Source organism: Equus quagga, chromosome 2 (genome assembly GCF_021613505.1).
Source record: "Equus quagga isolate Etosha38 chromosome 2, UCLA_HA_Equagga_1.0, whole genome shotgun sequence".
NCBI classification, from domain to species: Eukaryota; Metazoa; Chordata; class Mammalia; order Perissodactyla; family Equidae; genus Equus; species Equus quagga.
This window is the reverse complement of record NC_060268.1, coordinates 150,259,802-150,272,153: the sequence shown is the minus strand read 5'-3', so window position 1 is coordinate 150,272,153 and position 12,352 is coordinate 150,259,802. Positions and strand designations below refer to the sequence as shown.

General features: G+C 39.3%; 2 protein-coding genes across 5 annotated transcripts in view; one reads left to right on the top strand and one right to left on the bottom strand.

The window, feature by feature from the left end:
• Nucleotides 1–1,974, top strand: part of NOC3L (NOC3 like DNA replication regulator) — a 35,972-nt gene extending 33,998 nt beyond the window's left edge. Inside the window, exon 21 of the mRNA XM_046655465.1 lies at nt 1,556–1,974. Coding sequence (XP_046511421.1) covers nt 1,556–1,684 — 129 coding nt within the window. The 3' untranslated portion in view covers nt 1,685–1,974. The remainder of the gene's footprint in view (nt 1–1,555) is intronic.
• A 725-nt stretch (nt 1,975–2,699) lies between these two features.
• The window catches only part of PLCE1 (phospholipase C epsilon 1), a 299,107-nt gene continuing 289,454 nt past the window's right edge, over nt 2,700–12,352 (bottom strand). For 3 of the 4 annotated variants that reach the window (XM_046653787.1, XM_046653791.1, XM_046653790.1), the window contains 4 exons: nt 11,923–12,081; nt 10,253–10,471; nt 9,708–9,920; nt 2,700–7,672 (listed from right to left, as the gene is read on the bottom strand). In XM_046653787.1, the coding sequence (XP_046509743.1) occupies nt 9,732–9,920; nt 10,253–10,471; nt 11,923–12,081 (567 nt within the window). In that variant the 3' untranslated portion in view covers nt 2,700–7,672; nt 9,708–9,731. The remainder of the gene's footprint in view (nt 7,673–9,707; nt 9,921–10,252; nt 10,472–11,922; nt 12,082–12,352) is intronic. The other variant, XM_046653789.1, reaches the window with a different exon arrangement.

Sequence of the window (12,352 nt, the reverse complement as noted above, 5' to 3'; positions counted from 1 at the left end):
TTCTGTTCATTAATTTTATTCCTGAGCTCATTGAACTTTCTGTGTTTTCTTGTAACATGTTGAGTTTCTTTATAACAGCTATTTTGAATTTTCCGTTAATTAGATTGTAATCTTCTGTCACTTCAGGTTTGTTTTCTGGAGATTTGTCATTTTCCTTCTGTGGTGTTACTGTAGTTCTTCATAGTGTTTGATGAATTGATCCTCTGCTGGCACATTTGTGGTAGTGATCACCTTTTCTTATTTGGGTACAGCTTTGCTTACTTTAGTTCTGATCACCTGGGTCTTGTGCTCCTCCACTGGGTCTCTGTGGGCTTGGATGCTGCTGTCCTGTGCACCACTTATGCTGCTGTTCCTGGGTTGTCTTGGGGTGCTGGTTGTGCCACTGTCAGGGGTGCTGGGTTTACAGGTGTCACTGTAGCTGGCAGGGACATGGGGACCCGTGGACTTGTATACAGTCCCTGCTGCTGGTAGAGCTGGTGTCGGGGTTGGCAGCACTGGGGGCTGGGTTACGCCTTCTGCTGTGATTCCTGTTGCTTCTGGTCGCAGATTCCACCTGGCGCCACTAGGGGGATGCAGGGGCTTTTTTTTCTGCTCCTGCCCAGTCTACTTGCAGTTGTGCTGGTTGAGTCACTCTGTGTTCATGCAGGATGGCCACAGGTACTTGGCAGTTTGTACTCATGTGAGCAAGGCTGCTGTGCTCAGTGGGTGGGTCACAGCTTAGCTGCTGTGCTTGGCAGGTGGGTGGGTTGCGCTAGTGTGGGCTGGGCACCTTCAAGTGGGCCTGGCTGCTGTGTTCAGCAGGTGCATCCAGCTGGGCTGTGGTGCTCAGTAGGTGGGGTGCCTGTGCTGAGCCACTGTGACTTCGTGAGGAGCATTTGTGCAGGTAGGGACACCATGGTAGGTGGGTGCTCCCGTGCGTTGGGTTACTACTACAAAAGCATTCACATGCAGGCCGGGCTGTCTCCACATCCACTCACAGTCACGCTAGCCTCTGTGTGAGGGTCTGTGACGTGGATTGCTGCTCCTGGTGAGTGGGAAGAGTCTGCTCCTGTAGTTCCACTGCTTTCCGGGGTCCAGTCCACCCACCTTCAGATGTATAGCTACGTGGATCTCTCAGGCATCTTGTTGTGTAGGGAATCCTCTGTTGGTTAATGGATGTTTGTTTAGTTGTTACTTAGAGGGGAGAGACGAAGGGAACAACTTACTCTGCCATGATGCTGATGTTACCTCATTATTTTTTTTAAGATGAAATAAAAACTAAAATGTCTCTTAACAACTGATTTTAACTTGCTTAATTGTTTTATAGGTGGACTTGTTTCATGTTCAAGGTTGATGGTAGGATGCAACTCTGGGGTTGGAATTCTGTAGACAGTCACGATACTCTTTTGTTCAGCATAGGATATGTGTGAGACCTGACCCAGCACAAACATAATAATGTGTATTATGTTTCACATGTTGGTTTGGTGTCAGCTGTTGCCATCTTCAGCTTTGTTCATAGCTTAGCTTTTGCTTATGGCACAAGAACTTTCAACTCATACTTTTAACTTTTTTTCAGGATAAAGTTATACAAGGGGATTCATTTTTGAATGAAGATTTAAATGAGCTAATCAAAAGACATTGCAATGAAGTTGATACTCACTTGCCGCTGGATTTCACCAAATATTTGCAGTCATTACTACGGTAGTAGAAGAAAGAAGTGTCAGTGGACTTTCTTGTATATTTGCACGTGTGGGTGCAGATGCACATAAAGATATATTGTTAATTTAGGACCTTCTTTTTTTATACAAGGGAAATTTCCTAAGAAAATTAGCAGAGGAAGAAGAATTTCCCTTTGGGTGGTGCAGGTTCTGCCCTAATTTTGAAAATGTCATTTCATTAAGAAAGGGAATCTAGGGGCTGGCTCCATGGTCGACTGGTTAAGTTTGCACGCTCTGCTTTGGCAGCCCAGGGTTTTGCCAGTTCAGATCCTGGGTGCGGACATGGCACCATTCATCAAACCATGCTGAGGCGGCATCCCACATGCCACAACTAGAAGGACCCGCAACTAAAAATACACAACTATGTACCAGGGGGCTTTGGGGAGAAAAAGGAAAAATAAAATAAATAAACAAATTAAATAAAATGTTAAAAAAAAAAAAGGGGGAATCTAAAGCCTTTAACCCCTGTACCCACTATTTGGAAATTTCTTTCTTAATGATGTTGCCTTTTTAAAACTCCCTATGCATATTAAATTATAGTTTTTAGAAAATCTGTTCACTGAACTTATTGAAATGCAGTTGCTGGATTAAAATGAGAGCATAGAGCACAGAAAAATCAAGACTGTAAGGTTGCTTTTAACCATGTGGCTATTCTTTATAACCAAATACACTTTATAACCAAATAAATCTGTTTTTATTGCAGCACCATAGGTAGAAGTGAGAAAAATTTTAAATTTGAGTGAGTATATTTTTATGAAGATTTTTGATTAAAAAAAAATAGTTTGAAATGAGATACCAGGTTCATTGGCTCTTGCTGGATGATGTACTTCAAGAAGTAAGGTAATTTGGCCTTTTTAAAAAGAGTGAGGGGCCAGCCTGGTGGTGTAGTAGTTAAGTTCACACACTCCACTTTGGCGGCTCGGGGTTTGCAGGTTCGGATCCTGGGCATGGACCTAGCACTGCTTGTCAAGCCACGCTGTGGCAGCATCTCACATAAAATAGAGGAAGATTGACATAGATTTTAGCTCAAGGACAATATTCCTCAAGCAAAATGGGGGAAGATTGGCAACAGATGTTAGGTCAGGGCCAGTCTTTCTCACACACACAAAAAAAGAATGAGAGTGACTACTTTCAAAGAAAGTTTGAATGTGATTCTAGTCTCCAAAGTTCTTTGCATTTGCTGACATATTCTGGAGAGTGATGGGGGAAGCAGTGCTCCCAAGTGGAAAAACCAAGTCTGATATTTTACCATCCTGTTTTAAGGATAAAGGCTACCCAGTGAAGGGCTTTTTTTTAAAAACACAGATAAAATGCCAATTCTTATGAATGTAATTAAAAAGCAGTATTTTATGTAACAGCCATTGCCATATTCTAGGAATGGCCTATGAATTATGTGTTTGACTGCCTAGGTTATAAATATTTCTACTGTGAACAGTTGAATAAAACAGCTGCTTTTTTCTCCCTCCTATTCTTGTCAAGTGAGTATTAAAAAAAATGCACAGCAGTCCAACTAAATAGATCTGTGATTTCTTCAAAGCTATATAAGTCAATTATTTTGATCTAAGAGCCTAAACCTCTTTTTTTCTTGTGAAGTAAGTGAAAATAGAAAGTTCCTCTATCAGTCCAGCAGAGTGGTGGCTATCAGCTCAACCGTGCATGTAAGTCTTTCAGCATATTCTGATATCTGATTTAAAAAAGTGTTTCTAAGATCAATTTTTTTAGGCTTGATTATTTAATGATGAGAAATGTATGATTCAAAATATAATATTGGCTTTTAACCCACCTTTTAGATATAAAACAAAGTCCAGGAATGTTATGAATAGTTATTTGGATGACTGGAGGGTTCCCCATCAGAGCACGAGTGACCAATACATGTCACAAATCATTTATTTTCCAAACATATACAGATACGTTTATGTTTCACTTTGGCAGAAGAAACTGTAGTTTAGGTGAAAAATCAGTTTTAAAATAGAAATTCATCAACTATTTCACACCTGTATTCTGCTTTTAACCTTCTTGTTACACATATAGGGAATTGCAGTGGGACCAAAAATTATATATCTAGTATTTGAATATCCTATATGAATTTGAGAATGAAATGCCTTTGTGCCTTGTATTGATGAGTTTCATTTTCCGAACTAAATATTGTAGTCATTAATAATAATACACACACACCCTGAGGCTATACTAAGCTACAGCCTTAATATTTCTTTAACTAGACAAATATTCAGCACCTACTATGTGCTTAGCCCTGTAATTGACACTTAAAAGTGAAGTGGGGTAATAAGATAGCCTCTGTCTTCCATTATCTTGCATGCTGAGTCCGTTCAGTCACACATTTTTTAAAGATGGGACATTACCCAATTCAGTGTCAGAGTGAGTTGTTTCAAAATTCAGAGACCTGTGTCATCTGAAATAGGGAAGGTTTCAGAGGCCTGCTTGTTGGCAGGTTTGAGCATAGTTGTGTTTTGGATCCAAGAGATGTACATGAATAGCTGGGTAATCCTGGCGATTCAGTGAGTATTTCAACAACATTCATTTCAGGTATTCCCATTTCAAAATCCTTAGCCATCAGCCAAGGATTGCTTTTAGGAAGTTGATACATAGAGATGGCAGAGGACACATAGATTGTTAGCAATGCACTGTATTGTGGAAAGGTTGACCCGAGTATGGACTTTGTGTAGGAGGCAATCTCCCTTTTCTGCTAACTTTTTGGAGGGCCCAGGTATTCACCTCTTCTTGCCTTGCTGCTGATGTGAGAGAAGCATTTGAAAGGGATCAGAGGCAGCCACCTAGAGAGCACTTTCCCTGTAGGCTGCCTCTCACTCTGCCAAGTATAAGATCACACACCAGCCAGGAAAATCCTACTTTTCTATTGGCATGGGAGCAGAGTTGTGGAGCTTTGTGTTTTAGAGTTAATTCAGTTTTACCAGACCAGTATGCAAGCTCTTGTTACTTTTCAGAATTAAGCAAGGCCTGTGGGTGTCCATCCAGATTGGGGAGGAGAGGTCTACAGAGATATTGGAAGCGGAGAGGTCAGAGAAGGGGAAGATGTAGTTTTTAAAAAAACAACAGTTCATATGTAACAATAGGGGAGGCCCACTTTCATTAGTGAGCCTCAAGTGTCTCCAGAGCCATCCCCAAATTGTGTTAAAAACAAGGCACCTGACATGTACTTTTGTTGAGTCTAGACTCCATATTTACCCCAACTGCAGAATTTATAAATAATTTTTACTTGCTAAGGATGACATGAAAAGAGGCCTTCCCTCAAGAGGGCGCTTTCTGCCCACATGGTATTATTACGTCCTACAGAGTAATCCTCACACTTATCCTTAATTCCTTGACGCCCTCTTGTCATCTTAGATTATTTGTAAAACCGCCGGGTCCAGATGAACGGGTGACTGAGAGGAAGTTAATCTATTTCTTCCCGCGTCACACATCACACAGGATTCTGACTCCAAGCCTTTCTTGCCAGCTGTAGGTATTCTTAAAAGTTGGCCACTCCCTAACAAGGTGACAGAATTCATGTTCCTTGTTTTTAGTGAAGCAGCTTAAAATATTTTTCCTCAAAATCTTGTAATAAACCCAGCTTGCATATTGAGATTCTTTTCCATATCAGCTTTACTGATAAACGTTTGCTACCTGGGTTTTTAGTAGTCTGAAAAGTATGAAGTGGTGATGGGTATAGTTTGGGTGGCTGTTTTACATACATTCTAAATAATAGGATAATTTCTTTCATTTGGTATACTAATATAGCTGTATAATTCAGATAAGCTATAAATAAAAATTTCATGTTTTTGGCAAACATGGGGTTGTGCTGGTTAGTTGTAATAGAAGAGCGGGACCTTTTACATTTTTGAGCAACGTATCCTTCCTAAAACGCCAAGAACTCAATACAATAGAATGGAATGAACAGCCTCAAAATGGAATGGCCAACCAAGTTGGGTTGCAACAGAGGCAAATAGGCTGTTGTTAAAACACTCACTTACTAAAACCTAGTCTCACGTTCAGTCTCCCGGCAAGCTTCAGATTTTGTTCTGTGGCCGAATCAGCTATGTTAAAGGCTGTGGGGTCGGGTGGGGAGGAGCTTGGAAAGAGTCAAGGCCAGATGATAAACCTGGAGAGACCCTTCTTGCTGTGCATCTCGTTACTCTGCATAGTTTTCATTTTGACTCTAGCCAGTTAGACCAGTAACTTGCTTTTCAATAGATGGTACGCCAAACCAGAGGAAAAAATGCCTCTGAGTTTATAGAAGCTTGATACAGTGTCTCTGGAATATTTTTAACAATGGGGCAGCATTGTGCATTTGTTATACACTGATTGCTTTAAGGAAACCTGTAGCACTGTACAAAATACATCAAACTGGAATAGCCTGCATTCTATCAACAAGCAAATGGTGCTTCGTCCAGCATTAAGACTTTGAGTCGGTAAGAACTTCCATAACATGAAAGCTGTGTGTGCTGTATTTTTAACACTTCTCTTTTTAGAATTGCAAAGAACTAGGGAATTGTTTACTTATTTTTATAATTGGCAAAAAACTTCTCAAAGCAAAGGTTAAGATTTTTACTGTGTTTTATAATTTGAAGAAAAATGTCTTGAATTTTAATATCAATAGAAAGATAAAATTTAGATTTTACTTCAGAGGAACACATTTCATTTTAAGTCTTAATTTGCTTCATACAAAGAATAAGAATCCTTTACACTTACATGATAGTTTTATACAGCAAGATTTTAAAAATAATTTACATTAAATGGCAAGTACGACTTGGATCAATAGCTCTTCAGTTAATCAGAAATGCAAATGAGGCTTTTTTCACATGAAATTCTGGCCCATTTCACGTATTCAGAGCATACATTTTCTTTTTTAGGAGATTTGTCTTCAAATAGTGAGACAGAACCACTAATATTTCTAATCCATAAGCAATACCAAGAAAGCTATGTATAATAAATATATAAGTACAGTGTCAGTACAAACTTTGAAAAATAAATAAACACCAACTCAGTCTACTTTTGCTTTAAAAAACAGGTTAAGTTTCTTGTTAAGATGTCACAACTCAGTAGATATTACATTATACATCATTCTAAACCCATTTTGTGAAAAACAAAAGTGGAATACTCTGTGAATATATAAGCAATAAACTTACTTAAAAAAAAAAACCTAGTATTATTCTGTATGTAAAAAGAATTCCTAAAGAAGAGTTCACTATGGTACACAATACAGAAACTACATTGAATTACTTTTAATGAATCTTACAGGACATATTTACATTTGCAATGCCCAAAAGCTTCCAATTCTCAGCCATAAAATGTGCAGCTAAACTAGCTTGCTTGTTTTCAGACCCCTGTGCCTCTTGTTCCCAATTTTCTAAGTCAGGTCAGCAAACTATGGCCCTTTGGCCAAGTCCAGCCTGCCACCTGTTTTACTATGGCTCTTGAACTAAAAATAGTTTTCAAATGTTTAAATGATTGAAAAAAAAACCAGAAGAGGATTTGTGACGTCAAGATTATATGAAATTCCAATTTCAGTGCCTGTAAAGTTTTATTGGAACAGAGCCATGCTCATTCGTGTATATATTGTCTGTGGCTGCTTTTGCGCTACAACGGCTGAGTTGAATAGTTGGAACAGAGACCATATGGCCAATAAGCCTAAAATATTTACTATCTGGCCCTTTACAGACAAAGTTTGCTGACCCTTGGTCTAAGTCAATTATTGCTAGCTTAGCAATTGTTTTTCCAACTGTTGACATTTGTAAAATGGCAATCTCCTGGGTTTCTTTGCTTCATTCATCAGGAAATTGGTTGGCAGCTAGCCCTGTGCCATTTTGCTTTTCCTCAGTGTAGACCTCACATCATGTGTGAAGAAGCCTTCAGTTCAGAAATCATCAATTTCCAGTTTAAGTCTAATGAAAATAAGGAAATTACATTTGTTTCCACCATGTTCGCTCTTGACTTTAACTTCTTGCCAAAGATATCACCTGTAAAGTTGTATACATAGACTTATTAGTACATTTAAAATGAAGGAGCAGAAACATTTACAGTGTAGCAAGAGTTTAGTGTTGTTCACCCAGCAGAAACCCACAGCTCTGGTGACTGCGTTTAGGGGAGAGACTATTTCCTATAAACTCACAAGGTTATAACATGATGTTCCAGGAGGTGGAAAGTTAGGCTATTTCTGCCCTGGAACACCACATTTTTAGAAAGATTTTTTTTAAAGCGCAATCAAATAAATTGTTCAGCTTTTTAAAAAAGATGGAATTCCTTCAACAACTGTATTTATTACTTCAGATAACAGCAAGGTAGATAATTACTTGTTTAGAAATTCTTAGGTTATTAAGGGGTAACCCTTGAAACTTTAGAGGTCAAAATTTCAGAACAAATAACATGAAATATGTCACTCAGAAAGCAATAAAAATACTAAACTTGCTTTCTTATGAGCATACACAGAAAGGCCCTTCCTTTTTCACAAGTGCTCTTTCTTGGAAACACCATTTGTAAAGGAGTTCATAACATGGGATATATATTCCTATAGTTGCACCAATGGATATTTTTAAACAGAAGCTTCCCCAAGTTTAAGCCAAGCTGAGGTCAGCTGAATGCTTCCCAGTGTCTGCTTGCTGTGGGAAAACTGAGTGCAAAGGCACTCATCTAGATCACCACCTCCCTCCCTACTCACCTAAAATTTAAGCAATTAGTAATGCTCATTATAGCAAGCATATTATTTTTAAGTCAAATTTCTAGTGGAGTTGTATTCTTATGTACTTAATGTAATCTGGTAGCACAATGAGGGCTCCTTAATGTGCAGTGTAATTTCACTTTATCATTATGGAGGTTATAATATAGAGGTGTGTATAACATTATCACACTTATGATTTATTTGATGCTAAGCTCTTGATATAGAAGACAATACTTTAAATTTCTTTCTGATGAGTCTTCACATGTAGAACCTAAACAAGCTCGAATCTCTCAGAATAGCAGGATATGCAGACGAAAGGGGCGGTTTCCTGTGTTTGGCCTTGTCTGTTGTTTTGAAAGAGCTTTGTAAGTATAGTATGGAACACCAATTATTTTAGGAGTCCCTCCTTAAATGTAGAAACACGGGCTCGATGTATTAGGTCTTCTTTGGGTCTGTTACAAACCAAATTTGGCCTTGTCAGGAGGTATCAATTAATTTTTTAATTGTGAGCTTCTACAAGTCTATGTAAGGAATTCCTGATTTGTCGTGAAGACAGATGATGAAGCTCTGCAGAATAAGCAGCAAGGTCTCCCTATGCCGTTGGTCTCTTGTGAATTTTACATCTTAGAACTACAGAGAAACAGGTGAAAAGTCAGCTTTAATAATCCCTTGGGTTCGTTAAGAAACTAAGTGAACAGAAGAAATCTAGGTTCGGTTTCCTCACATTTTTTTTTCTTTTTTAATTCAGCTTCCATATAAATAATTTGTTTTAAGATAGAATGAAATTTACTCGGTACCAAGCAGTGGGTTGGCAACCAAAGGCCTGATTTACTGCAGTTTCAAGATGGAGGCTATGTTATTTTGCTTTTTTATTTTGTTTTTAACCAACACAGCCTGAATACCAGATTTTTATTTTTTAATTATGGCAGAAGAAGTTGAGGTTGTTGAGGCTAAATCAAACCTAAATTAAAATAACATAAAACTAGAAATCCAAAGGAACGAAAGCTGAATGACACAAAGCAGCCCTTCAAGAATGTTCATGTGAGTTGTAATTAAGCTAGGTCTATGTCTGTGAAATAAGGCTCTTGTAGTAGTTTGGTCAAGTTGGTTGTCCTCTTGGGGCCTTTGTTTAGTTATCTATAAAATAAGGAGGTCTAAAATGATAAATGCTGAAGGTACATATGTCTTCAGAGGCCTTTTCCTGGTTTAAGGTACCATTCCTACTTGCCTTCAGGGGACATCCTCCTCTTGGAAAGACAAAAGATAGTGTACAAACTATGCCTTGCGAAGTAGTTAAGTAGACCTGTTTCGGAATGGTGCAATGACTCAGTATATACCTGGGTAAAACACGCCACCCTTGGTCACTGTCGATAGTCTATCGTGTCACTGGAGGACAAGCTGCCCACAGGCTTCTCCTCCTTGTTTTGGACACTTTCTGAGGCCAAGACCTGAGAAGGTGATGTGAGTCCTCGGGGCTGTTTAGTTGACTTGGTGAGCTTCTTGAATTCACTGGCAAAAGATATGCCTTTTCTTTTGTCTTCTCGGGATGCCTGTGGGAAAAAAGAACCTTCCATTGGTATCAGGTTAAAGCCAGAATCCTCAATCACATGACCCTATATCAGAAAGAGCCCTTTCTTCTTCCCTCTCTAGTACGTAGAGCTTTGGAAAGAAGGGCTGATGGACACTCATCTCAGGACTCCTTAACCACGGAGGGGAATGCATTTCTTTTCACATAGTGAAAACAAAGCCAGACAGTTTTCTCCCAGCTAAATTCCTTGACTCAGAAACCTTCTAGATTTCACTAACTCCCACATTTGATTACACAGTGTAGTCATGAATATCAAATTATTTGTGAAGAGAGCGAAATAACCTTGAATTTTACCTGTACCTGCTCCTTTAGCTTAAGGATGAATTTTCCTGCACCTTTCCACTTGCTTTGTGCTTGAAACACACACTCCTGATCCAAAAGGACCCGCTGGGAGGACTTCGGGGTAGAAGACTTCTTGTTGGTCGTGTCTTTCACTACCTCTTCCAAAAGCACATAGTCACTCGGGTTGGGGTTGCTCAGGATGCTATAGGAATATTTGGCTTTGCATAAGGTCTGAAAGATAAGTTATGATCAACTGAATAAAGACAGTATCTCCAATATTTGGATTCATTCTCAATGAAACTTTAAGGGGGAAAAATGTCACCGACTTTTAGAGAAGGAGGGGATCTTTCAGGTCACTTCATCTCCTCCTCTTAGATTTGCATAGTTGTATCTTATAATGTACTTTCCCACGTTACTCCATTTAGCTTCACACCAGTCCATGATTTAGGTATTATCCCCATTTTCAGACAAGGAAACTTAAGCTTATAGAAGTTAGGCAGATTCCAGAGGATGCGCAATTAATAAGTAATAGAATAAAGACTTGAAGTGGATTTTCTGCATGCCCCAAAGCTCAGACATGAAGGTCATGCAGACAGTGAGGGACAGAATCCTGACCCTCAGGAGTCTCTGTGCCACTTCATCAGTGTTGGATGTTGAAAGCATTTTAGAACTTACCTGGTCTCACTGCTCATTGAGTACAAGATTATCTTTCATTTGTGCATTTATTCACTCATCAAATGTTTAGTAAGAACCTAGTATGTCCCAGATATTGTACTAGACTTTGGGGAGACAAAGATGAACAAAGGAAACATATTTCTGGGCCTTCTTGGAGTTCAAAGTCTATTAACTAGGCTAATATTAACCAAATTATCATGTAATAAGAATAGCAAATAGCACTTAAGTAGTCACCATATGCTAGGCATTGTGCACCTTACATATATTTACTTAATCTTCACAACAACTCTGTGAAGAAAGTACTATTACAGTATTTCCATGTTATCCATGTGGTAACGTACCACATTCTAGTATGCTGGAGCCAACTGGAATGGGCTAGTGAAATCAGACGTGGTGGGAGTATTTGCACAACAGAAATTGGCAAATGCTACAAATCAGGGCTTTTTTTTTTTTTTTTTTTTTAAAGAGAGCCAGTTTACCAGCTAACCACTGTTACTAAGGCACAGATGGTTAAATGACTTGCCCCAGATCTCGGAGCTAGTAAGTAGACCTGGGACTTGAACCTGGAGCAAGCTGCTCTAGAGTCTGTGCTGTTAAGCATTATGATATACCACTTCTCAAATGGGTGTTTAATGGATGCCAACCAGGACAAGGCTTTGAAGGAGGGCAGTACAGTTCTCTGAAACCATGTACACAAAGAAGCATGAGCTGGAGGAGGGGCGAGTATCAGAGTAGGCTTCCTGCATGTCCTCTGAAGGACCCTTGAGAGATCATTGGTCAATAATCATTAGGTATTGGCTTAGGCGTTTCTGGGACAATGAAATTACTACTCCGCAGAGCCGTCTCATTAAGTCCATTATTATCAGTGCTTCATAGGTAGTCAGACTCATAGTAGTTCCTAGGTAAGTGAAGGAATGAACTAATGAGCTGTCAGCGCATAGACATAGGATTTGTCCCAATTGTTTCCACTGAGGAAAGGACTGAGATGAGGAGGGCGAGGCCTTCACCTGCTGAATGACGTCCTGCGCCGTGCTGACTCGAGGTGCTTTGATGACTGTTCGAGGTTGCTCCGGAGAAACGTCATGCACTTGGACAAAGAAGCTCTCCTCCTCCGAGCTCAGGATCACCTCCTTGTCCTCTGGAACAATGTTTTTCTCTTCTAGGTTCTATGTTAGAAAAGATTAAAAGTCTGAGTAAATGGCAAGATCATATAGAATAAGGAAAGAAAACTCTAGCAAAAACTTGAGATGGATCTTGGCAATGTGGGAACAACTTCTCAGCTTTAAATTTCATACACTAGTTAATATTTCATAAACTATTTTAAAAGACTTTACATGTCTTCTGAGAGCAAGAAAGGACTGTAAGTATTTCTGCTGATGTTGACAGGCTGATAAAGTCTGGCCCAGAACAAGCCAGTAGATCTCCTATTAGCTGTGA